This window comes from Coregonus clupeaformis, chromosome 18 (genome assembly GCF_020615455.1).
Source record: "Coregonus clupeaformis isolate EN_2021a chromosome 18, ASM2061545v1, whole genome shotgun sequence".
NCBI lineage: Eukaryota > Metazoa > Chordata > Actinopteri > Salmoniformes > Salmonidae > Coregonus > Coregonus clupeaformis.
Window position 1 is genome coordinate 37963534 of NC_059209.1, and position 27732 is coordinate 37991265.

A 27732-nucleotide genomic window follows, 5' to 3' on the forward strand; every position below is an offset into this window, starting at 1 on the left:
GTGGACACCCCTTCATATTAGTGGATTCTAATGGAGATACACTATATATACAGCAGTATGTGGACACCCCTTCAAATTTGTGGATTCTATTTCAGCCACACCCTTTGCTGACAGGTGTATAAAATCGAGCACACCGCCATGCAATCTCCATAGACAAACAATGGCAGTAGAATGGCCTTACTGCAGAGATCAGTGACTTTCAACGTGGCATCGTCATAGGATGCCACCTTTCCAGCAAGTCAGTTCCTCAAATTTCTGCCCTGCTAAAGCTGCCCCGGTCAACTGTAAGTGCTGTTATTGTGAAATGGAAACATCTAGGAGCAACAACGGCTCAGCCGCAAAGTGGTAGGCCACACAAGCTCACAGAATGGGACCGCCGAGTGCTGAAAAATCGTCTGTCCTCAGTTGCAACACTCACTACCGAATTCCAAACTGCCTCTGGAAGCAACTTTGTGTCAACAGTTTGGGGAAGGCCCTTTCCTGTTTCAGCATGACAATGCCCCTGTGCACAAAGCGAGGTCCATACAGAAATGGTTTGTCAAGATCGGTGTGGAAGAACTTGACTGGCCTGCACAGAGCCCTGACCTCAACCCCATTGAACACCTTTGGGATGAATTGGAACGCAGACTGTGAGCCAGGCCTAATCACCCAACATCAGTGCCCGACCTCACTAATGCTCTTGTGCCTGAATGGAAGCAAGTCCCTGCAGCAATGTTCCAACATCTAGTGGAAAGCCTTCCCAGAAGAATGGAGGATGTTATAGCAGCAAAGGGGGGACCAACTCCATATTAATGTCCATGATTTTGGAATGAGATGTTCGACTAGCAGGTGTCCACATACTCTTGGACATGTAGTTTAAAATGATTATTCTACTTCTATGGTTGGTGTTGTTATGCATGACAAGGTAGGAACCAAAGTGCTGGTCAGTGTTTCTTTGGAGACCCTAATAGCGTTTTAATAGATGCATAGATGTTACATTTAGACAAAGATTTTAAAATAGGCTATCTGATTCAGAACATGCCGTTGCACAAACAACATGCTGATATATACACCACAACTGGTAGCAACCTGTATTAGCGCTAACGTTTGCTTTGCCCTAGCTCAGCATTTACCAAACTCGGTCCTCTGGACCACAAGGGGGGCACGTTTTGGTTTTTGCCTTAACACTACACTGCTGATTGAAATTATTAAAGCTTGATGATTAGTTGATTATTTAAATCAGCTGTGTAGTGCTAGGGCAAAAACCAAAACGTGCACCACTTGGGGTCCGGAGCTAGTGCATTTACCTAAAGGGCATTTAGCTTGCCAGCTAGCTAGTTAGCGATTAGCATTAGCGATTAGCTTTAGGCACATGCCAGCTTCCTTAGACTAACAAACTCTCGTTTTTGCAAAAAGCAAGATACACAAACTAATATTATAATAGAGAAGGCATGTGGATTCATACTTCTAAGCAACTTGGAAAGCAGTATCAGTGTTACAGAATAATCTGTTGAGTGAATGCTGAGAGAAACAGGCACGGCGCAGAGGAACTGTCTGTTGAGTGACAGGGGGCGGGGCTTCAACCTGTCTGCTTTGAGAAGTGTTGCGGCGAAATATGGTTATTCTTTTTCATGGGATTTTATTTAGTCGCACGGTGCTCCCAAAATAAAACTCCAAGTCGCACTTTAGAGCCCTGAGTAGTCTACAATGCTTGTCCGTGGGGATGTTGGGAATATATAGCCTAGTCAGGTTTAGTCATACTGTAAAGCATCGTCGCTCATCTAGAACTGAGTTTATCTGTGTGTCTGTGGCCTGAAGACCATATCATCGTCAGCTCTGTATGAATGAATGAATGAATGAATGTTTTCAATCTGGAGTGTAATCACAATACACAGTGGCTTGTAGTGGCCACTTCAGGAGATAAGCAAACAGCTGCTCCCCTAATATGGCAAGGAATGCTCAGCCCACTACCCCACTTCTCTCCTGGGGGGCTCACATTCAGCCCACTACCCCACTTCTCTCATGGGGGGCTCACATTCAGCCCACTACCCCACTTCTCTCCTGGGGGGCTCACATTCAGCCCACTACCCCACTTCTCTCATGGGGGGCTCACATTCAGCCCACTACCCCACTTCTCTCCTGGGGGGCTCACATTCAGCCCACTACCCCACTTCTCTCATGGGGGGCTCACATTCAGCCCACTACCCCACTTCTCTCATGGGGGGCTCACATTCAGCTCACTACCCCACCTCTCCCATGGGGGGCTCACATTCAGCCCACTACCCCACTTCTCTCATGGGGGGCTCACATTCAGCTCACTACCCCACTTCTCCCATGGGGGGCTCACATTCAGCTCACTACCCCACTTCTCTCATGGGGGGCTCACATTCAGCCCACTACCCCACCTCTCCCATGGGGGCCTCACATTCAGCTCACTACCCCACCTCTCCCATGGGGGGGGGGGCTCACATTCAGCTCACTACCCCACCTCTCCCATGGGGGCTCACATTCAGCCCACTACCCCACCTCTCTCATGGGGGGCTCACATTCAGCCCACTACCCCACCTCTCCCATGGGGGCTCACATTCAGCTCACTACCCCACCTCTCCCATGGGGGGCTCACATTCAGCCCACTACCCCATTTCTCTCATGGGGGCTCACATTCAGCCCACTACCCCACCTCTCCCATGGGGGCTCACATTCAGCCCACTACCCCACCCTCTCCCATGGGGGCTCACATTCAGCCCACTACCCCACCTCTCCCATGGGGGGCTCACATTCAGCCCACTACCCCACTTCTCCCAAGGGGGGCTCACATTCAGCCCACTACCCCACCTCTCCCATGGGGGGCTCACATTCAGCCCACTACCCCACCTCTCCCATGGGGGGCTCACATTCAGCCCACTACCCCACCTCTCCCATGGGGGGCTCACATTCAGCTCACTACCCCACTTCTCCCATTGGGGGCTCACATTCAGCTCACAACCCCACTTCTCCCATTGGGGGCTCACATTCAGCCCACTACCCCACCTCTCCCATGGGGGGCTCACATTCAGCCCACTACCCCACCTCTCCCGTGGGGGCTCACATTCAGCCCACTACCCCACCTCTCCCATGGGGGGCTCACATTCAGCCCACTACCCCACTTCTCTCATGGGGGCTCACATTCAGCTCACTACCCCACTTCTCCCATGGGGGGCTCACATTCAGCTCACTACCCCACTTCTCTCATGGGGGGCTCACATTCAGCCCACTACCCCACTTCTCTCATGGGGGGCTGACATTCAGCCCACTACCCCACCTCTCCCATGGGGGCTCACATTCAGCCCACTACCCCACCTCTCCCATGGGGGGCTCACATTCAGCTCACTACCCCACCTCTCCCATGGGGGGGGGGCTCACATTCAGCTCACTACCCCACCTCTCCCATGGGGGGCTCACATTCAGCCCACTACCCCACCTCTCCCATGGGGGGCTCACATTCAGCCCACTACCCCACCTCTCCCATGGGGGGCTCACATTCAGCCCACTACCCCATTTCTCTCATGGGGGGCTCACATTCAGCTCACTACCCCACCTCTCCCATGGGGGGCTCACATTCAGCCCACTACCCCACCTCTCCCATGGGGGGCTCACATTCAGCCCACTACCCCACCCTCTCCCATGGGGGGCTCACATTCAGCCCACTACCCCACTTCTCCCAAGGGGGGCTCACATTCAGCCCACTACCCCACCTCTCCCATGGGGGGCTCACATTCAGCCCACTACCCCACTTCTCTCATGGGGGGCTCACATTCAGCTCACTACCCCACTTCTCCCATGGGGGGCTCACATTCAGCTCACTACCCCACTTCTCTCATGGGGGGCTCACATTCAGCCCACTACCCCACCTCTCCCATGGGGGGGGCTCACATTCAGCCCACTACCCCACTTCTCTCATGGGGGGCTCACATTCAGCCCACTACCCCACTTCTCTCATGGGGGGCTCACATTCAGCTCACTACCCCACTTCTCCCATGGGGGGCTCACATTCAGCTCACTACCCCACTTCTCTCATGGGGGGCTCACATTCAGCCCACTACCCCACTTCTCTCATGGGGGGCTGACATTCAGCCCACTACCCCACCTCTCCCATGGGGGGCTCACATTCAGCTCACTACCCCACTTCTCCCATTGGGGGCTCACATTCAGCTCACAACCCCACTTCTCCCATTGGGGGCTCACATTCAGCCCACTACCCCACCTCTCCCATGGGGGGCTCACATTCAGCCCACTACCCCACCTCTCCCGTGGGGGGCTCACATTCAGCCCACTACCCCACCTCTCCCATGGGGGGCTCACATTCAGCCCACTACCCCACTTCTCTCATGGGGGGCTCACATTCAGCTCACTACCCCACTTCTCCCATGGGGGGCTCACATTCAGCTCACTACCCCACTTCTCTCATGGGGGGCTCACATTCAGCCCACTACCCCACTTCTCTCATGGGGGGCTGACATTCAGCCCACTACCCCACCTCTCCCATGGGGGGCTCACATTCAGCCCACTACCCCACCTCTCCCATGGGGGGCTCACATTCAGCTCACTACCCCACCTCTCCCATGGGGGGGGGGCTCACATTCAGCTCACTACCCCACCTCTCCCATGGGGGGCTCACATTCAGCCCACTACCCCACCTCTCCCATGGGGGGCTCACATTCAGCCCACTACCCCACCTCTCCCATGGGGGGCTCACATTCAGCCCACTACCCCATTTCTCTCATGGGGGCTCACATTCAGCTCACTACCCCACTTCTCCATGGGGGCTCGCATCAGCCACTACCCCACCTCCATGGGGGGGCTCACATTCAGCCCACTACCCATCCCCTCCCATGGGGGGCTCACATTCAGCCCACTACCCCACCTCTCTCATGGGGGGCTCACATTCAGCTCACTACCCCACCTCTCCCATGGGGGGGCTCACATTCAGCCCACTACCCCACCTCTCCCATGGGGGGCTCACATTCAGCCCACTACCCCACCTCTCCCATGGGGGGCTCACATTCAGCCCACTACCCCACTTCTCCCAAGGGGGCTCACATTCAGCCCACTACCCCACCTCTCCCATGGGGGGCTCACATTCAGCCCACTACCCCACTTCTCTCATGGGGGGCTCACATTCAGCTCACTACCCCACTTCTCCCATGGGGGGCTCACATTCAGCTCACTACCCCACTTCTCTCATGGGGGGCTCACATTCAGCCCACTACCCCACCTCTCCCATGGGGGCCTCACATTCAGCTCACTACCCCACCTCTCCCATGGGGGGGGGGGCTCACATTCAGCTCACTACCCCACCTCTCCCATGGGGGGCTCACATTCAGCCCACTACCCCACCTCTCTCATGGGGGGCTCACATTCAGCCCACTACCCCACCTCTCCCATGGGGGGCTCACATTCAGCTCACTACCCCACCTCTCCCATGGGGGGGGGGCTCACATTCAGCCCACTACCCCATTTCTCTCATGGGGGGCTCACATTCAGCCCACTACCCCACCTCTCCCATGGGGGGCTCACATTCAGCCCACTACCCCACCTCTCCCATGGGGGGCTCACATTCAGCCCACTACCCCACTTCTCCCAAGGGGGCTCACATTCAGCCCACTACCCCACCTCTCCCATGGGGGGCTCACATTCAGCCCACTACCCCACCTCTCCCATGGGGGGCTCACATTCAGCCCACTACCCCACCTCTCCCATGGGGGGCTCACATTCAGCTCACTACCCCACTTCTCCCATTGGGGGCTCACATTCAGCTCACAACCCCACTTCTCCCATTGGGGGCTCACATTCAGCCCACTACCCCACCTCTCCCATGGGGGGCTCACATTCAGCCCACTACCCCACCTCTCCCATGGGGGCTCACATTCAGCCCACTACCCCATTTCTCTCATGGGGGGCTCACATTCAGCCCACTACCCCACCTCTCCCGTGGGGGGCTCACATTCAGCCCACTACCCCACTTCTCCCATGGGGGGCTCACATTCAGCCCACTACCCCACCTCTCCCATGGGGGGGGGGGGGCTCACATTCAGCTCACTACCCCACTTCTCCCAAGGGGGGCTCACATTCAGCCCACTACCCCACCTCTCCCATGGGGGCTCACATTCAGCCCACTACCCCACCTCTCCCATGGGGGGCTCACATTCAGCCCACTACCCCACCTCTCCCATGGGGGGCTCACATTCAGCCCACTACCCCACCTCTCCCATGGGGGGCTCACATTCAGCCCACTACCCCACCTCTCCCATGGGGGGCTCACATTCAGCCCACTACCCCACCTCTCCCATGGGGGGCTCACATTCAGCCCACTACCCCACTTCTCTCATGGGGGGCTCACATTCAGCCCACTACCCCACCTCTCCCATGGGGGGCTCACATTCAGCCCACTACCCTCACCAAAAAGGGTTATATGCTTGCTTCATATACATGTATGGCACCTCTTAAGGTTCTAGAACCGAAATTGGTTCCATATAGAACCCTATATGGAACCCAAGGGTTCTATATGGAACCAATTTTGGTTCAGGGAAGAATAACCCCTGGGGTTCTGATCAAAGAACCCCACAAAAGGGTTCAATATATAACTTTTAGGGGTAACATATATGAAGCAAGCAATAGAACCCTTTTTGGTTCTATCCAGAACCTTTTTTTCTAAGAGTGTATGGTCACAGCGGAATACAGTGTATAGTAGTAGAAGGGATAGAGTTGTTTCCTCCACAACATGTTACAATGTAACCAACAGGAGGCGACCCTGATCCATAGGAGGAGGAAACATTCAATAACAGAAGTTAACAGAGCAGAGAAGAGGCCGTTAAGTTGACACTCCATCTAACCTACTGTATCGCATACACTGAGTGGACAAAACATTAAGAACACCTGCTCTTTCCATGACATAGACTGCCCGGGTGAATCCAGGTGAAAGCTATGATCCCTTATTGATGTCACTTGTTAAATCCACTTAACTTGTTTAAGCCTTGAGACAACTGAGACATGGATTGTGTATGTGTGCCATTCAGAGGGTGAATGGGCAAGACAAAAGATTTAAGTGCCTTTGAACGGGGTGTGGTAGTAGGTTCCAGGCGCACCGGTTTGTGTCAAGAACTGCAACGCTGCTGGGGTTTTCACGCTCAACAGTTTCCCGTGTGTATCAAGAATGGTCCACCACCCAAAGGACATCCAGCCAACTTGACACAACTGTGGGAAGCATTGGAGTCATTGCACCGAAGATTTGCGACTGGTCTGAGGGCAAAAGAGGGTTGCAACTCAATAATTTAGGAAGGTGTTCCTAATGTTTTGTATACTCAGTGTAAATCGCATGCAAAACCAATGAATAGATAGGCCTACTGTTACCAATATAATTTGATTATCTGCATCTATAATAATATTTGACTAATATTTGAGTTCTGCAACACAGAGCGCTGTGTAGGCACGTGCTTTAGCGTATTACCACATCGCTGAGTGATCCATGCGCGTGGCGCACGACTTCTGTCAATAGAAAGACAGTTTTCTAAAAACTATAACTCTAATCAAGTTTCATATTCAGTTCTCCAGCTGTCATGATGATCTCCCGGTAGATAACCCCGTGACTTCAGGAGGACCGGCGGAGAGCGCAGTCTTTAATGTGAATTTTCTCTCTTTCCTGGTTGGATGAATACGTGATGATTTCTCCGCACTGGTGCATTCCGGTGTATGCGCCGCATGCTGTGCGGTCCCAGAGATCCTCTCTGCTCTGTGATGTGAACTGTCAGAGTACTTGGCAGGCTACAATAGACATATGCGTCCTTGTTTTGGTAACTACGTCTTCAATCATTTCATATTAGTTTAGTAACTACACGTCCACCTCTAGTAATGAACCAGTTGACCTACTGTGTGTTCTAGCCTATGTTTAGTTGTGTTATAAGATATTTGAGAGGCTAGTGGATTGTATTCATACTGAAATGAAAAACAATCAGGCCTATGGCCTGAAGACACTAAGCTTGACATTTACATCAAGAACAGTTTAAGAGGAAAGAGAGAGAAATTAGGGTATTCTTAGTGAAAAACAACCATCCTGGGCTTGGCCTGGGACAGGATGAGAGAGAGAGAGAGAGAGTAGGTGGTGGAGATGTGGGGGCTTCTAAACCACAACAGTAACCTACCACCTTCCTGTCAACCTGCTACAGACACAGAGCTAGAGAGAGAGAGACCAAGGGGGGGAGAGAGAGAGAGAGAGAGAGAGAGAGAGAGAGAGAGAGAGAGAGAGAGAGAGAGAGAGAGAGAGAGAGAGAGAGAGAGAGAGAGAGAGAGCGAGCGAGACCAAGTGGGGGAGAGAGAGAGAGAGAGAGAGAGAGAGAGAGAGAGAGAGAGAGAGAGAGAGAGAGAGAGAGAGAGAGAGAGAGAGAGAGAGAGACATACACAGGGACCCTGTAGACATCTCTGTCTGTCAGCCATTACTGTGGATGTGGGGATTTCAAGCTGCAAAAAAAAGGTAACGTATTTTTTAAGGATTTATTCACTGAAATGATTTTGTCCAGCATTAGCATCAAAGAAACATCAGCAAGGCAGGTGTTTAGGATCTCAGGTTAATACATTTAGGCCTAAGAAGTGAATACCTCACATGTCATATAAAGTCATCATAATGCGAAGCAGTCCCAGCATTATCTATCTATAGCTATTATTGGCAGATATCTGTTGAAAATTGGTGAATGTTTGTTATAATAATAAATTGTCATTCAGTAGTTGTTGTTTTTTTACATCAGAAACAAATGTATCCTACTCTTTCTAAAGGACAAGTGAAGGCTTATGCAATTGCTCAATAAATTTTTTTATTGACCAAAATAGTAAAAAATAACAATTGTTATTTTAAGTTTTCGTTTTGTTAGGATTACAATCAAAAGTCTGGTATCGTTTCCACTAGACATTTGTCAAAGTAATGTTACATTCAGAGATATGAAACTGAATACGAAAACCACACATCTGCAAGCATGTCACTACAACATAAATGGAACCGGGTAAAAAAAATATAAAAAAAACATCTGCAGATCAACGACAAAGAAAAAATGGCACCTGAGCGCTTAGACCTACTAAAACCAACAGGCCTACTACACACACATGCCCAAATAGACTTGACTAAAGATCACAATCTCTCTTTAATTGAGGTCTATCCTGTCAAAGAGAACAGGGTTGACCTGTACCTCTCCTCTCATTTGATTATTAACCCAAAGCGGTTGGTTGTTCATTAGTTCCGTTTGCCCAACGTGCTTGTCTAGTTGTGTCTGTAGGTCTAAAGACAGAAGAGTGTCGCTATGATCCAGGCCCTCTCTCTCTCTCTCTCTCGCTGACTGATGGGTTTCCTATTGTACCTTTATTGATCAATGCACTTCAGGTAACCGACTGTTGTTTTATACAAATATTCACAGTCTTAATTGTAGTCAGGGCGTCAACATTTTATAGAAATTGGAATTTCAAAAATGTAGGCTAGATTTTCTCAATGAGGTAAAACGTTACCTCCATGCATAAACCTATAGATTCACTAATTTCAAATGTTGTTACAATGATCGTTTGTTTTTACTATATAACAATTGCATTAGTCTACTAAAGACAGATAGCCCTAGTCCATTACATTCATGAAATGTTGAAAAGAAGGCCAGCAGACCTGTGAGCAGTGAACACCACTCATTTACTCAGTCGTGTCTGTCAAGCACCAACAGGGGTCGCTGCAGACCTGCATTCTGCTCAACGCCATTCGCGTGCTCTGTGGCTGCAACTGCAGTTTGCTGTGGTGGTCATCGTTGTCCTATTGTAGCTACGGTTGTATTGAGGGGTACAGCAACAAGTTACACATGCAGCGGGCCCCTCGTTCAATTGATACAAAATAAATAAATAACTAAAACATTTTTTGCAAATTAATTGATGAGAAATGATTAGCCTATCACTATTTCCCTGTTCGATGTATAATGTATATTTGATCTACATAATCATTGCAGCATTATTTTTCTGCATGCTGTGTTTGGAATATCTCAAAGCCATTTATTGTCTAACCTTTCGCCGTTTTACTGAAACTCTTTCTATCAGTCTATTATTGAATAATCATCAAATGACTGAGAATTCATTTCAAGACAAATCAGACCACCTGCATCACGGCATGTGTATGGTGTAAATAGATAATCAAGCTTATCGGATCCATTATGTGGAAATGGTTCGATAAATAGATCTACACTGTGGTCCTCTGTAGCTCAATTGGTAGTGCATGGCGCTTGTAACGCCAGGGTAGTGGGTTCGATCCCCAGGACCACCCAAACGTAAAAATGTATGCGCACATGACAGTAAGTCTCTTTGGATAAAAGCGTCTGCTAAATGGCATATTATTACACTAGGCCTATATCAAAGACAGATTTTCGATACTGACTTAATTAAAACACATTTGTCTCATCATGAAATGTGAAAATGATTATTTGTGGCTAGAGAGAGCCGCGTCGTAGACTCATTTAAGTTTTCAATTAATGCCAGCTTTTTGTGTATTACAAAATGATGTGGTTCTATCTAAAACTAAACTAAATAAGTCCAAACATAAAACTCGGCTTGTCTCATTTTGGAAGTAGGTTAGATCATTATTTTGGAAGTAGATGGTAGCCTAATTATTATCTATAGCCTAGCAATTATATGTTATTAACGGTGTCGTTTTTTTTTGTTGTTGTAGAAAATAAAATCTATTGGAAAGGATCTTAGACTTTAATTTAAATAGACCAGCATATAATATTTCTTAAAATGATCATCATTTAAATAGATAAGAGACTATTCGGTGTTGATAGAACGTTATGGTCGCAATAACCTACTGTTTGGTATTACCAAAAGACTATAAAGGCTTGTGGTGGAGGTGTCTGAGGGTTACAGTTATTTATGTTGACTCTCACATGTTATTCAGAAGTCCTTGTGTTTAGCGGGTTATTATATTATATTCTGAGATAATAGGACAGGTGTGGAGGAAGAAAAACACATTAAAAACAGCAGAGTAACGGTTTTCTTGTCCTTTTCGTACTCCGCTGGTGTTTGGGAAGTTTTGTTCGAGCTTTACACCTCAAATACACAACCTTTACCACAATTAAATAAAACGATTTATTGTGGTGGCTCATACATGTGTCCTCTATTTACGCAATACGCGTGGTTTCTAAACTTCTCATAACCAAATCCGGTCTTATTAAATCACGTTTTAACCTAAAAGCGTCCATTGGTTTGAAAATGGATCATGTTTTCCTCTGGCTATTTCTGTGTCTTCCAAAATGAAAATGTAACCATAAAATAAAAATAAAAATAAAGGTATATGCTAGCTGTCTGTGAGGTGTCAGATGCAGGTTGCAGTGAGCCGATCCCCGTCCCTATAGTTGCTATCCAAACACAAATAAACAGAGAACAACATTGGAGTTGATCGGCGCGAGAAGGCGTGGCGGAGGGCGGGCGGAGCGCGCGGAGTGCCCGGAGCCCTAAAAAGTGAAGGACCAGTCCTCTTCAAGCCCACTACAGCCCGAACCGAGCAGAAACAGAGCAGAGCACGGGACTCCTGCTCCTGGCCTCCCCTGAACTCTATAGCGATCGGAACTTTTTTTTTTCTTCCCCCGACCACTTCTTTGCCACACTGAGCAAAGTCTACGCGTCCCAACAGATCTGGGTCTGCGAGGTATGGCGATGAGACTTACATGGACGAAGTTGGAAAACTTTTGCTGACGTTAAAGTGGAGTTGGTCGCCTCGCTAAAGGCATTGTGGATTACTGAAACACAGCAGAACTAACAGCGGGGTGACCTTTGGCGTCTGTTTATTGGGGGTAAGATTATGTTTCCATGATAGTTGCTCTTTAATAGATTACATTACACTTGTGTTGAAACAGGTAGTGATAGTTCACGGCAATGAGACCCTGAGGAGCCTACTAATTGAATGTTCAAACGAGTCCATGCTGTCAGAATATACATATTTGACAGTGTAAAGTTACATGTCAAAATACTTAGACTACTGTCAAAGTGAAAATATAGAATAGCATATGCCAGGGATCATCAACTAGATTCAGCCGCGGACCGATTTGTTCTTCAGCGGATGGTCAGGGGCCGGAACAATAATTACGAATAATTTGTAGACTGCAAATTGACTGCAAATTGACTGCAATGAGCCCAAACAGATATCATATTTGACTAAAACGTAATCATTTAAAACCTTGCTTACCTTTGTATAAGGCCACATATATATTTATATTATGCGTGGGAATCATTCGGAACAGATTTCCTAAATTAAAATCACTTGGAGCTGATTTGCTGTTGTTGTTTTTTTTTTTCAGTCTTTTATGTCCTCCAACAATAAAATAAATAAAAAAAAGTAAATAAACAAATACATTGGTGGGCCAAATAAAATCACAGGACCGCCAGTTGGGGAACCCTGGCCCATACGACACAACATCTATTGCTTGTCATCAAACTATTACGCAAAGGCTATAGGTTATTGTAAAACTACAAATATCCTTATCAACAGCATGCTGACCGGGAGTTTTGTTGCACCTGCCCATTTCTGACAAATACCCACCTCACCACGACTTTAAACAGTTCGTTTATGCCCTTCATCTCATTCGCGAGTAAAGAGCTGTCCTACGCTTGTGAACATAAAATAGTCTAAGAACAAGGACCAAAGTCTGCTCTTTCCTTTCTCTGTCCACATGTGAACGTATAGCTAGCTATAGGTTCACACACAGTAGCCTATTTTAAGCAGCTCAGTGATCTGTACGTTAATAACCCAGCATTTACTCACTGACTCTAAACCGTGTTAGAATAAATCATTCCATTGGCTAAAGTAAAATAACGTGGAAAACAGCTTATATTGGGTAAAATTCGATTATTATGAATAAGTCATACTTTCAGACGAATGCTCAGCAAGGGTTGCCAGTCCTCGCTGGTTTTTATGCACAGTGGTATGCTACTACAGTAACTTATAGAAAAGTGAAACTCAAAGAGGAGCACTATTTTACACCTCAAAACCACACTGCCCGAACGGTAGCAGTAAATGGGACGCTGTAAAAAAAAAATATATATATATATTTTAAATTAATGTTCACCCAGTCTAAATTTTGCAATTTACGCAAGAAGGTGAACATTTAAATTGTTTGAGAGGAGCACTATTTATTTACACCTCAAAACCACACTGTAAACGTAAAGTCGCACCGTGAGCTTGTTCGTGGGTTTGGAAAGCATTACTGTACAACTTGGTGTCATACACCACTTGTGCATGTAACCCTCAGTCACATAACAGTCCCATAATATTATCATACAGTTCTCATAACCTCACCCCATAGCACGTATAGCCTATGTACGGGAGTATTTACAAAGGCTGTGTCCCAAAATAATGTATTTCTCTGACGTTGCAAAGTAATGATTACAGGCTACAACAACATTCTATAATCGGTCTTGGGACGAAATTTACAACAAAAGTTAACGTAGTTAGTACATATAAGCCTTTGCTCTCAGAGATAAACATCGCTCAAGGCCATAAACATTACTCCAAGAGCCTAGAAATGTATTTTACGACAAAAAAATTGAGGTAACATTTATTTTAGGAGATAAGCAACCCCTTTTATATGTTGTTCTCCATTAATACGCCTAAAAGGAATAACTGTCTGATCACTTCTGGCAAGATTACAAACTTCAAAATCTGGTGATCTAAGAACACATTTAATTAGCCCTACCTTGTTGTACACACGGCATTGGCATGCAATGTCAGAATGAAACCAATGAGTTGTTTTAATGTCTCATGGAAGATTTAATGGGAGTGACAACAGCACAGTCGAGCGCATCGAAAACAACGTCTCCAACTTTTATTTTTGGATACATAACATATATTTATGTTATTAGAAGGAATAACCATGTGCTCTAGAAGAAAAAAAAATGAACGAAATGTATCTTGTATTTTCACCAGCCAAATATTCAATTTGCAGTACCCACGTCTTCTTGCACCTTGTGCACAAAAATATACAACTTGAACACTCAACATGTCTCTATATAAAAAAAAAAAAAAGGTTTATAACCAAATATTAATCAGTTCGCCTTTGGACTGTATGCAAATCGTCAATCTTGAAGCAAATGAGTCAGTTGAAGTGACATAATAAAACACTGAATGTGAGATGATCCATATCGGCCCTTATTAAGGCCGTTCTCAAGATGGTTCTAAATTAATGAAATATAGGCTATGGTCAAACGGTTGGAAAAGCTCTAATGGAAAACTATTTGCTGCATTGTGCAAAATGCACAAACATAATTTGTGTCTACCCCATGTTCATTAACTCTATTTTTATTTCACTTGTCTAATTGCAGTATTTTCTAAGTCCATATTGTGCCGTATTGTGGGTTGATAGTGAACTCGTATTAATTTGTATTGTTCATGTCTCCAACAGGACCTTCACCGTGGTAGAGTTGTGCCGAGGCCCTAACCGTGAAGTCTTTAGCCGCCGAGATGGGGAGCAAAGCCCTGCCCGCTCCGATCCCTCTCCACCCGTCTCTCCAGCTCACCAACTACTCGTTCCTGCAGGCGGTCAACGCCTTCCCGGCAGCCGTCGACCAGCTCCAGGGACTGTACGGTCTTAGCGCGGTGCAAACCATGCACATGAACCACTGGACACTGGGCTATCCGTACATACAGGGACTAAGGTCGACTATCACTGAGATGGCTGCGGCTCAGGGCTTAATGGATCCCCGGTTCACCTTCACGGGGCTACCGTTCGCCGCACACCTCTTCCACCCCAAACAGGGCATTACTCACCTTATCCCCGGGCTGCACAAGGACCGACCACCGCGCTTTGACTTTGCCAACCTGGCGATAGCTGCCACCCAGGAGGACCCGCCGAAGGCTGGGGATCTTTCAAAGTTGACAGCGGGGCTCGGGGGCACGATCTCTGAGTTCAACAAACTGTCGCCTGATAGAAAACCCACCCGGGGAAGGCTTCCGTCAAAGACGAAAAAGGAATTTATTTGCAAGTTCTGTGGCAGGCATTTCACAAAGTCGTACAATCTTCTGATCCACGAGAGGACCCACACAGACGAGCGGCCTTATACCTGTGATATCTGCCACAAGGCCTTCCGAAGACAGGACCACCTGAGAGACCACAGGTAAGGAACAAAGCTCTGAATGTACGGGATGATATGGCATTGGTTTCTCTAAAAGGACAAACGCTTTGATAGTGGTGTGTACAGAATAGCGTCACGTCATATTGTGATCGCGATTTATTCATATTCATTTGACTTTGTTCACAATTCCAGTATTGTAATGCACTGAAGTCAGACTTTTTTTCATTTGTAGGTATTTTTGTAATAACTAAGCTATGGTGCGTGCGCAGTGCAGCGTGGGCCCAGTCCATATTCCAAGAGGGCGCTAAAGCCCCTTCACGCACGAGAATACAGATCAAGTTGCACAACTGGCAGGCACTTCTCAGCATGACTCAACGGCTTTGGAAAAGCCACAAAGAAGAAATGCCATTAAATGAAAGGTGGTCCGTTTTAACCGCGTCTCCTCTGTCTTCTAATTTCCTTAGATACATCCACTCCAAGGAAAAGCCCTTCAAATGTCAAGAATGTGGGAAAGGATTTTGTCAGTCTCGAACTTTAGCCGTTCATAAAACATTACATATGCAGGTGAGTCTTCCATCCAAACCTATATCATCTGCCATCACAAAGCCATATTTATTAACACATTTGATACCAATCAACATGTATGTGAGTCAGCAAACTATATGAGGCATGAGAGCTCACATATCTGTGTACTCATGTTATTACACGTGTCATGTCTTAACGCATGCGTCACTGATCAAATTTGGCATATTTTCTGAAACCTAAAAATATATATATATATATATATGGATTATCTGTATGGATAGCGATTGTGTCTCGACTATATTTGGCATATATGGCAATAACTGAATGATTATGACAAGCAGTTTAAAGAAATATAGGCTAGGCCTACAGACGTTCGTTGTGTTAGGGCACGGCTTACTTTCAACACAATGTCAATAACTGACTGAAGATTCATATTATAATACAATACATATATTTAGCTAAATAAACTAAAGGGAATAATCCTTTGCTTGCTTTAAATCTAAACAGGAATCTCCTCACAAATGCCCCACATGCGGAAGAACCTTTAATCAGAGAAGTAACCTGAAAACTCACCTTCTCACCCATACAGACATCAAGCCCTACAGCTGTGACCGCTGCGGAAAGGTGTTTCGGCGCAACTGTGACCTGCGACGGCACAGTTTGACGCACACCCCTCATCAGGACTACTAGCCTATCTGAGAAGGCTGATGAACAGCTAAACAAACAAACAAACAAACAAACAAACAAACAAAACGGACGTAAACAGAGGAGACAACAACATCGACAAACGTTTTCTTTTTCCATTGAAAGAATATCCCAAACTGAACTGTGGACAAGCCATATTACAATGGACTAATGAACAGTACTGCGTCTCCAGTGAAAGTCAAGGAGCCCAGACAGAGACAGACCTCTCTTGTTCCTCTTCTAACTGTAAATATCAAGACTTTTGGAGCCCATGTAAATAATGTATTTTTTGTTAAAAAATGTTTCTTGAATTAAAAAAGTTGTTTAAAAACAACCCTAATGTTTAAAGTATGTTAAATTGTATTTTAGAAAATAAAGCAAGTTAAATATTCCCATTGGCAACATTGTGTTTGTTTTATTCCATCGTTCTTTGCTGCGTAAAAGTAAAACGAATTAGTCATGACGTGGTGGAATGAAAGGAGAGTCTAGAACTCCTCCCCACACCACCACCTTATTGTCGTTAACACAAAACATAGTTCATGGTGTTGACAACTTGTTATTCTAAGACGCGTTTTTTTTATTGGAAATAAAGGAGTGGTGATGCAGCTTCATAGTGACATCAACTTACTAGAAAGAACCTTCCAGAAATAAAACTATTATTTTGGCCTGAGTAACACGTAGATCTCTTTGAGAATGATTATGATTATTACTACAGTAGTGGCCTTGTTGTTTTTGTTGGTGTTACTAGCACGGTGTTATTATTACTAGAGTGTGTTATAAATCTATTGTGATCCTAGCTATATGACAGCTGACAGTAGCTCATTAGCCGTTCTATTAGCAGCATTAGCAGCAGGGCGACACGTCATATCAGATAGCTTTTTCTCCGCCATGGCCTCTGATCGCTACTGATCATTATGATATATTTAAGAAGCTGCAGAGTGGGTCCACAGTGGCAGGAGGCCACGCACAATTACACAGTAGCGTTCCCTACAATTTCCTCAAGCTAAATTAAATGCATTTGTTTGGAAAACATTAATTATTATTATTATTATTATTATTATTATTATTATTATTATTCTAGGTAAAGTATAACAATTGTTATTATTAGGCTATTACTATTATACTAGTCTGTTTTCTTATTATGCCAGATCAAGGCAATAGTTTAATGTCTTTCCACCAACAGTAAGGAGACAACATCTTTCATCAAGTGTAAACGCAAAAAATAATTCACAAGAACATCGCTGCTATTGCTAAGACGTTTCAACTCTTGGAAACGAAATGCGTAAGCCTCCAGAGATTTTGTGATTTTCAAGATAAAATGTTTTTGTTTCCACATCCAAGTGCTCCGGTAAAAACAACTCTCTCTCTCTGTCTCTGTCTCTGTCTCTGTCTCTGTCTCTGTCTCTGTCTCTGTCTCTCTCTCTCTCTCTCTCTCTCTCTCTCTCTCTCTCTCTCTCTCTCTCTCTCTCTCTCTCTCTCTCTCTCTCTCTCTCTCTCTCTGTCTCTGTCTCTCTCTCTCTCTCTCTGTCTCTCTCTCTCTCTCTCTCTCTCTCTCTCTCTCTCTCGCCCTCTCTCTCTCTCCCTGTCTCTGTCTCTGTCTCTGTCTCTCTCTCTCTCTCTCTCTCTCTCTCTCTCTCTCTCTCTCTCTCTCTCTCTCTCTCTCTCTCTCTCTCTCTCTCTCTCTCTCTCTCTCTCTCTCTCTCTCTCTCTCTATATATATATCTTTTTAAGGGCTTTATTGGCATGGAAAAAAACATATGTTAACATTACCAAACCAAATGAAATAGATAATAAACAAAAGTGAAATAAACAATAAAAATTAACAGTAAACATTACACTCTCTCTCTCTCTCTCTCTCTGTCTCTCTCTCTCTCTCTCGCTCTCTCTCTCTCTCTCTCTCTCTCTCTCTCTCTCTCTCTCTCTCTCTCTCTCTCTCTCTCTCTCTCTCTCTCTCTCTCTCTCTCTCTCTCTCTGTCTCTCTCTCTCTCTCTCGCTCTCTCTCTCTCTCTCTCTCTCTCTCTCTCTCTTACTCTCTCTCTGTCTCTCTCTCTCTCTCTCTCTCTCTCTCTCTCTCTCTCTCTCTCTCTCTCTCTCTCTCGCTCTCTCTCTCTCTCTCTCGCTCTCTCTCTCTCTCTCATTGTGAAAATATGTTCAGCAATGCACATTGTACAAAACCTGACTTACGAACAGTGGACATAATTATAATCAGGCCTACCTATTCAACGCCGATCGTTGAATAATACGAGATTAAGGCCTGACTTTTGACCCAGAAGTTCTGTTGTAACTCCGCCTACCTCCTATTTTCAAATCAAAGTTTATTGGTCGCGTAGGCCTGCACCGCTTCGATTGGTGCACTGAATTGAGCCACATTCTACTGCAAACAACTGAAGAAGTAGTCATATTTTAGAACAATATAAAAACAATAATGCAACAGCAACAACAATGGTCCCGTCATGAAAATGAACAGAAGCATACTACGGCCTACTTTTACAATTGGGCTATAGGCCTACTTCTAATAAAAAACAAATAATCAGGCATTTCATTGATAGGAAACGCTAACAATAATCGACATTTCAATTATATAAGTTGCAATTATGTGAAACTATATATATATATATATTTGGATCTAATTTCCTTTAAAAAAAATATCTGTAACCCTTTTGTTTATCCGTATGATAACCAGAAGTATACACGCGCATCAATAGGAACGAAGAACACGTCATCGTCCACTTCGTTTTTAACTCTAGATTAATGACACAAATGACCTACAGTGCTTTAATCTTAATAATAATAATAATATTACAATATAACAATATTCTTACATTTATTTCGATCATGACGTGAGTGTGTACAATATTTTAATAATACATATATGTAATAACGATACACACATTTGGGCTAAAAAAAAACGTAGGCCTATAAGAATACACTTGAATAAAAAATACAACAATTAATCATATTTTTATATTTAACACAACTAACAAACATTGCTAAGCCTGACGTCTGTAACACATATCCTAATGTAACCATCCTGGCCTGTTCTTTCAAAAACACACACACACACACACTCACGTCATGATCGAAAGCTATTTATGATGACTGTTTGGCAACAAGTGTGCCAAATACAACCCGAGTAAAAACCCTAAACGCTGTATAAGTGAGTTTGATGTGTAATCTGTCTCCACATTAAGCTCCTTCCATGTAATTCCGCCCCGAAGCTTTCACTCTTTGAAAAGGGAAAATAACCTTAGAAAGGTTAAGCTGAAGCCTGAAACGCCACGAGGACCCCGAAGATCTAGGGTGAAACTCGAGGAAGTCGATCTTAAAGGAACAAATATAGAGCTGTCAAATGTCCTGCGGTTGACAGGAGCATTCATAAACGGGACAGCATTTTCACATATTCTCAGACTTCTTTACCAGTTAATTTGCTATTAATTTCTATTGGTGTTATATCCCTTAATGTTTCTAAGAAATGTGATTGTTTTTAGTCAAACACTTCAATCCAGTAGGCATAGCCTGAATTTATTTGCAGTGACAAAGAGTTTCTAGAAATGTCTAATATTATGATTGGACATCAAAGGAGCAGTTACAATTGACTATTGGCTGGAACAAAATCCTCTCAAAGGAGCAGTTACAATTGACTATTGGCTGGAACAAAATCCTCTCAAAGGAGCAGTTACAATTGACTATTGGCTGGAACAAAATCCTCTCAAAGGAGCAGTTACAATTGACTATTGGCTGGAACAAAATCCTCTCAAAGGAGCAGTTACAATTGACTATTGGCTGGAACAAAATCCTCTCTTTAAATAATTTCAGTGCAAGGACACGTTAGCACTAAACCCATGCCAAGTCGGTGCGCTCACCATTGAGGCTAAGAATGGGAAGTCACATGTCTAACTGAAGAGTCAATCGCTATGTTAGGGCCAGGGCTAGGGCCAGGGCTAGGGCCAGGGCTAGGGCCAGGGCTAGGGCCAGGGTGAAGGCTGTGTCCTCACTAGCCTTATCTCACTGAGACAGAGGATAACAGCTAAGTGCTCAATAGCCTCACTTACCCCTGACTCCATATATCAACAGGATCTGGCGTTGGACAACCCTAGCTGACTGCCAGGCTTTTATTATGTACCAGGCTGTTATTATGGTAATGTAACGAGATATACCAGATACCTTTGTTGTGGAATAAATAACAAACTAGACAGAACTATATTTGTCATAGATTTTGTTACATAAAAGGACATTCATTAAAGAGGCAATCAGCAGTAGAAACAATAACAAAGCAGCCTCCCCGCCCCTGGTTCGGTAAACAGCTGAGGGATAGGGCTGGAGAAATGTAACCACTCTATAATTCATAGACAGAGCTATGGATGCATGGACTGACCATCCATGATATCAAAATGATAGTTTTAACCATGTTTTGAGGCTATATAGTTTGTGTACATTTTCTTTGTTTACAAACATTGGATTAAAACAAGTTTACAGCGCCTTCAGAAAGTATTCACACCCCTTGACCTTTTCAACATGTTGTTGTGTTACAGCCTGAATTTGAAATGGATAAAATTATTATTTTTTGTCACTGGCCTACACACAATACCCCATAATGTCAAAGTGGAATTATACTTCTCTTGAGTCAATAAGTATTCAACCCCTTTGTTATGGCAAGCCTAAATAAGTTCAGGAGTAAAAATTTGCTTAACAAGTCACATACTAAATTGCATGCATACTCTGTGTGCAATACTAGTGTTTAACATTATTTTTTAATGACTACCTCATCGCTGTATCCCACACATACAATTATCTGTAAGATCCTGTTGGTAGATGGGTAAAAAAAAAGCAGACGTTGAATATCCCTTTGAGCATGGTAAAGTTCTTAATTACACTTTGGATGGTGTATCAATACACCCAGTCACTACAAAGATACAGGCGTCCTTCTTAACTCAGTTGCCGGAGAGGAAGGAAACCCCTCGGGGACTTCACCATGAGGTCAATGGTGACTTAAAAACATTTACAGAGTTTAATGGCTGTGATAAGAGAAAACTGAGGATGGATCAACAACATTGTAGTTACTCCACATTACTAACCCAATTGACAGAGTGAAGAGAAGGAAGCCTGTACAGAATACAAATATTCCAAAACATGCATCCTGTTTGCAATAAGGCACTAAAGTAATACTGCAAAAAATGTGGCAAAGCAATTAACTTTTTGTCCTGAATACAAAGTGTTATGTTTGGGGCAAATCCAATACAACACATTACTGAGAACCACTCTCCATATTTTCTAGCATAGTGGTGGCTGCATCATGTTATGGGTATGCTTGTAATCATTAACGACTGGGGAGTTTTTCAGGATAAAAAATAAACTAAGTGGATTTAAGCACAGGCAAAATCCTAGAGGAAAACCTGGTTCAGTCTGCTTTTCACCAGACACTGGGAGATGAATTCACCTTTCAGCAGCACAATAACCTAACACTCAAGGCCAAATCTACACTGGAGTTGATTACCAAGAAGACAGTGAATGTTCCTGAGTGGCCGAGTTACAGTTTTGACAAATCTGCTTGAAAATCTATGGCCAGACTTGAAAATGGTTGTCTAGCAATAATCAATACCAATTTGACAGAGCTTGAAGAATTTTGAAAATAATAATGGGCAAATATTGTACAATCCAGGTGTGGAATGCTCTTATAGAGTTACCCAGAAAGACTAACAGCTGTAATCGCTGCCAATGGTGATTCTAACATGTATTGACTCAGGGGTGTGAATTCTTATGTAAATTATATATTTCTGTATTTCATTTCCAATACATTTGCAAAAATTTAAAAAAAACATGTTTTCACTTTGTCATTATTGGGTATTGTGTGTAGATGGGTGACAATAACAATATATTGAATTCAGGCTAAAACACAACAACATGTGGAATAAGTCCCTCTTGTGTGTTCCAGGGAGGAGAGGCCAATTCAAGCAAGAACTGTGAACCTGGTTGGGCAGAAGAAGCCTCCTCAGCAAAATGATGTCAGGTAAAAACCATTATACAACCATATTTTGCTGTCTATTTCCTTTTCAGGTTCAGCTAGATATTGTAACACAGTTTTGGGGTGGTCAGAAGGCCTGGGTTCGAACCCAGTCTGTCAGAATGGTTCCTAAACCCGGGATGGATCTCTGAGGACAAGGCGGTCAAAGGGGGGTGAAGTGTAACGGATGTGGTTTGGTGCTCGCGTGATGCGTAACTTTGCCTGAAACCTGAAGATTTGTGTTAGCTCCCCAAGCTAACGTCAACCACAACATTCCACAACCCAGTGAGAAGATGGACATCACTTGTCAATTAACTCTTAAGGACTATTGCGCCATCATTGAGTCTTTGACATGGGTTGTGTTGTGGATATGTGGTTAAGCCTGGTGCCCCTAACAGCTGGTCCAGAGTCAGATGTTCTGTATCCTCCTAGTGGTTAGAAAGTTAGAATTTGAGGTTGGGTAATCTGACCCCAGATGTCTGGTTATAGCCAACTTCCTATCACTCTGGCTCTGAAGACCCACCTTCCAGAGACACTTGAAAACCTACCTCTTTAAGGAATATCTGGAATAGTATAAAAGTAATCCTTCTACCCCCCCCCCCATAAAAAAAAAGAAAGTGGTTGTCCCACTGGCTATCATAAGGTGAATGCACCAATTTGTAAGTCGCTCTGGATAAGAGCGTCTGCTAAATGATGTAAATGTAATGTAAATGTAAGTCAAGGGGTTTCTGAACTAGCTGAAGGCACTGTATATTTTGGGTTCTGGTGGGGTACGACAGTTGAACCAAGCTCATGAGGCATTTATAAGTTATATTCTTCAAGAATCAATGGGTACATATCATTAATTTAAAATTCCAAAAAATGGATGTAGCAACTGCTGATTGTCCCTTTAAACTTATTAGGCTTTATATTTGTCATACATTTCATGATACATTAAAAGGACATGAGAGCAATAAGTTGTGTGTGATTTGTAAAACTACACCTGGAAATAGGGGAGAAGTTTTAATATGAAATGGAATCACATCAGAATTAAACAACATGCTCAAGCAGTAATCAAGTGGTTTAAATCAGATTGTGGCACATATTTGATTTTCTCCCGAGGAAATGAACATAACAGTAACACAATAATAAATAAATGCATTGACATGATTTCAGCGTTCTATTATTTTTAATTGTATTGTATTTAAATCAGACATTACAGAACTGCTGGGAGAAGTAATCAAAATCTCGACAATGACTAGCAGTTGACACCTGAAGACTTCTGCAGACTAGAATCTAAAGACTAAGCATTCGTTTGAATATTTCAGCATGATGAATAACACATTTAGCTTCTGTTGTTTATTCCTATTCCGAGTACTCTGGTGCAACATTTGAGACAATTATATTATAGCCATACATTTCCTACTATTAATCTATTTGATTTTTATTACTGCATCATGCAAGAATTATAATCAAACCATTCATGACCTAAATTTAAGAAGCTGACTAGCTACTAGTATGCAGATCATGTATCCTCAAACCCTAAAATGCAATCGTTTGTGTTTCCATTGCGCTTGATAAGTTTACACCATTTTTGCTTTGAACACATTTTACTATATTTAATGAATGAGAGGAGGCTATGAAAGGGAACCGCGGAAATGTATTGGTTCGGTCCCATCACGGGGGGCGGATACCTAACTAGGAAATGACGACACGACAGTTAGCACGCGGGAAGTTCTGTGTTAGTTGATGATGACGTTTGCCTGAGACAGATGTGCTTCAGCTAACGGAATGAATTAACTAGTGTGGTACCGAAGAGATTCATTGAAACTGCAGCAAACAAGTAAGGAAAATAATTGAGTCTAAGTAAACAGACAGCAGTCGTATAAGCTTCGTTTACTTGGCTACTGAATGACTAGACATCTAGCTAGGCTAACGTTAGCAAGCACACTTTTCCAGAATGCAATATCTCCATATGCAAACATGTTCTTGGTTTTCCACTTTCTACCTGCTACTACACCCCTTTTGATAGTCCAATAACTAATCAGCTAGCCAACTAACTCTAACCAGCCCTATGAACTGCTGCTAACTAGCTAACTAGGTAGATCACTAACATGCACATTTTTCTAGCTATCTGGGTTGCATTGTATGTCCTTAAAAGGCGCTTCATGGTCAATCTACTATCTGCATTGGCCGTGCAGCATTTACGGTGATATGGCCTCTGCTGAAGTCAGGGCATTAATACTTCTTGCGCTTCGCAGAGCAGTTGTCAAAGAAGTGAGTTTGTGTTTATACAGGACATCCCGCCCTCACCGACCGTCAAACCAATCATGTCAATGCGGAGCTATACGGAGCCCTCCTCATTGGTACAAGGCGCATGGCGGTCAATTTGGCCTCTGCATACCTCCGGAAGGCTCCGCGAATTGCGTCTCACCATCCATACTGCGCCTCCGACCACATTTCGGATCATGCATTAATTGGCTTTAATCCAAATGGAAGCGTCAGTACACAGCAGGCACACCCATAGAGATAGATAGAGCAGTCATCTTTATATATGTGGCGCTGTAGCGTCAGTAACAGCATAGGTAGCGCCATTGAGGCTACAACTCATAGGAATCCCCACCCAGTTGACAACTTTGACTACTTTAAAATGGCGGAAGCATGGTGGAAGACCTTAATGGTGCTGCCCATGCTTAAACGCCTTTAAGGCCACCAGAGGCCTCTATCATTCTCTATGGCTACGCTAACATATTCTGAGCAAATGCAAGGACCGTTAGCTTATCTAGCTACCTAGCTAGCTGGCAGGCTGTGGTGAGCTGCCACAGTTCAAATGTAATTGTATTGGTCACATGCTTCGTAAACAACAGGTGTAAACTTACAGCGAAATGCTTACTTACTTACGGGTCCCTTTTCCAACAATGCAGAGTTAAAGATATAGATAAAGAAAAATCAAAAAAAAAATAGTGACACAAGGAATAAATACTCAGGTGAATAACAACTTAGATAAGCTCTAGTCTCGCTACGTAGCAATGCAAGCTAGCAAATTATCCTCACTCAGTCACACAGATTGTATACACGAAAAAGGCAAAACAATATGATGTTGTGTTAGGTGGTTAGATATATAGGTAGCTATGGAACTTCATGTTGTCAGACAAAGGAGGATCTATAGTTAGTTTGACTGGAGGGCTTTGAGGGGCTGTAGCCATGGCAGTTAGTTTGACTGGAGGGCTTTGAGGGGCTGTAGGCATGGCAGTTAGTTTGACTGGAGGGCTTTGAGGGGCTGTAGGCATGGCAGTTAGTTTGACTGGAGGGCTTTGAGGGGCTGTAGCCATGGCAGTTAGTTTGACTGGAGGGCTTTGAGGGGCTGTAGCCATGGCAGTTAGTTTGACTGGAGGGCTTTGAGGGGCTGTAGGCATGGCAGTTAGTTTGACTGGAGGGCTTTGAGGGGCTGTAGGCATGGCAGTTAGTTTGACTGGAGGGCTTTGAGGGGCTGTAGGCATGGCAGTTAGTTTGACTGGAGGGCTTTGAGGGGCTGTAGGCATGGCAGTTAGTTTGACTGGAGGGCTTTGAGGGGCTGTAGGCATGGCAGTTAGTTTGACTGGAGGGCTTTGAGGGCTGTAGGCATGGCAGTTAGTTTGACTGGAGGGCTTTGAGGGGCTGTAGGCATGGCAGTTAGTTTGACTGGAGGGCTTTGAGGGGCTGTAGGCATGGCAGTTAGTTTGACTGGAGGGCTTTGAGGGGCTGTAGCCATGGCAGTTAGTTTGACTGGAGGGCTTTGAGGGGCTGTAGGCATGGCAGTTAGTTTGACTGGAGGGCTTTGAGGGGCTGTAGGCATGGCAGTTAGGACTGGAGGGCTTTTGGCGGTTAGTTTGACTGGAGGGCTTTGAGGGGCTGTAGGCATGGCAGTTAGTTTGACTGGAGGGCTTTGAGGGGCTGTAGCCATGGCAGTTAGTTTGACTGGAGGGCTTTGAGGGGCTGTAGGCATGGCAGTTAGTTTGACTGGAGGGCTTTGAGGGGCTGTAGGCATGGCAGTTAGTTTGACTGGAGGGGCTTTGAGGGGCTGTAGGCAGGCAGTTAGTTTGACTGGAGGGCTTTGAGGGGCTGTAGGCATGGCAGTTAGTTTGACTGGAGGGCTTTGAGGGGCTGTAGGCATGGCAGTTAGTTTGACTGGAGGGCTTTGAGGGGCTGTAGGCATGGCAGTTAGTTTGACTGGAGGGCTTTGAGGGGCTGTAGGCATGGCAGTTAGTTTGACTGGAGGGCTTTGAGGGGCTGTAGGCATGGCAGTTAGTTTGACTGGAGGGCTTTGAGGGGCTGTAGGCATGGCAGTTAGTTTGACTGGAGGGCTTTGAGGGGCTGTAGGCATGGCAGTTAGTTTGACTGGAGGGCTTTGAGGGGCTGTAGGCATGGCAGTTAGTTTGACTGGAGGGCTTTGAGGGGCTGTAGGGCAGTTAGTTTGACTGGAGGGCTTTGAGGGGCTGTAGGCAGGCAGTTAGTTTGACTGGAGGGCTTTGAGGGGCTGTAGGCATGGCAGTTAGTTTGACTGGAGGGCTTTGAGGGGCTGTAGCCATGGCAGTTAGTTTGACTGGAGGGCTTTGAGGGGCTGTAGGCATGGCAGTTAGTTTGACTGGAGGGCTTTGAGGGGCTGTAGCCATGGCAGTTAGTTTGACTGGAGGGCTTTGAGGGGCTGTAGGCATGGCAGTTAGTTTGACTGGAGGGCTTTGAGGGGCTGTAGGCATGGCAGTTAGTTTGACTGGAGGGCTTTGAGGGGCTGTAGCCATGGCAGTTAGTTTGACTGGAGGGCTTTGAGGGGCTGTAGCCATGGCAGTTAGTTTGACTGGAGGGCTTTGAGGGGCTGTAGGCATGGCAGTTAGTTTGACTGGAGGGCTTTGAGGGGCTGTAGCCATGGCAGTTAGTTTGACTGGAGGGCTTTGAGGGGCTGTAGCCATGGCAGTTAGTTTGACTGGAGGGCTTTGAGGGGCTGTAGCCATGGCAGTTAGTTTGACTGGAGGGCTTTGAGGGGCTGTAGGCATGGCAGTTAGTTTGACTGGAGGGCTTTGAGGGGCTGTAGGCATGGCAGTTAGTTTGACTGGAGGGCTTTGAGGGGCTGTAGGCATGGCAGTTAGTTTGACTGGAGGGCTTTGAGGGGCTGTAGGCATGGCAGTTAGTTTGACTGGAGGGCTTTGAGGGGCTGTAGGCATGGCAGTTAGTTTGACTGGAGGGCTTTGAGGGGCTGTAGGCCATGGCAGTTAGTTTGACTGGAGGGCTTTGAGGGGCTGTAGCCATGGCAGTTAGTTTGACTGGAGGGCTTTGAGGGGCTGTAGGCAGGCAGTTAGCTTTGACTGGAGGGCTTTGAGGGGCTGTAGCCATGGCAGTTAGTTTGACTGGAGGGCTTTGAGGGGCTGTAGGCATGGCAGTTAGTTTGACTGGAGGGCTTTGAGGGGCTGTAGGCATGG

General features: G+C 45.0%; 1 protein-coding gene across 2 annotated transcripts; it reads left to right on the forward strand.

The window, feature by feature from the left end:
• The first annotated feature begins 11513 nt into the window (after positions 1–11513).
• On the forward strand, positions 11514–16690 carry LOC121555772 (protein odd-skipped-related 2). 2 transcript variants are annotated; one of them, XM_041869605.2, is made up of 4 exons: positions 11514–11816; positions 14421–15132; positions 15555–15654; positions 16123–16690. In XM_041869605.2, the coding sequence occupies exons 2-4, from the start codon at positions 14480–14482 to the stop codon at positions 16303–16305; spliced, it is 936 nt and encodes a 311-aa protein (XP_041725539.1). In that variant the 5' UTR covers positions 11514–11816; positions 14421–14479; the 3' UTR covers positions 16306–16690. The 2 variants fall into 2 exon arrangements, with proteins under 2 accessions (XP_041725539.1, XP_041725540.2); XM_041869606.2 differs by having other exon boundaries at positions 16205–16690.
• The last annotated feature ends 11042 nt before the right edge of the window (positions 16691–27732 follow it).

Coding starts and splice junctions, on each gene's coding strand:
- LOC121555772 (XM_041869605.2), top strand. CDS start 14,480: ATGGGGAGCAAAGCCCTGCCCGCTCCGATCCCTCTCCACCCGTCTCTC. Junction 15,133..15,554: donor GACCACCTGAGAGACCACAG/GTAAGGAACAAA, acceptor TAATTTCCTTAG/ATACATCCACTCCAAGGAAA. Junction 15,655..16,122: donor ATAAAACATTACATATGCAG/GTGAGTCTTCCA, acceptor AAATCTAAACAG/GAATCTCCTCACAAATGCCC.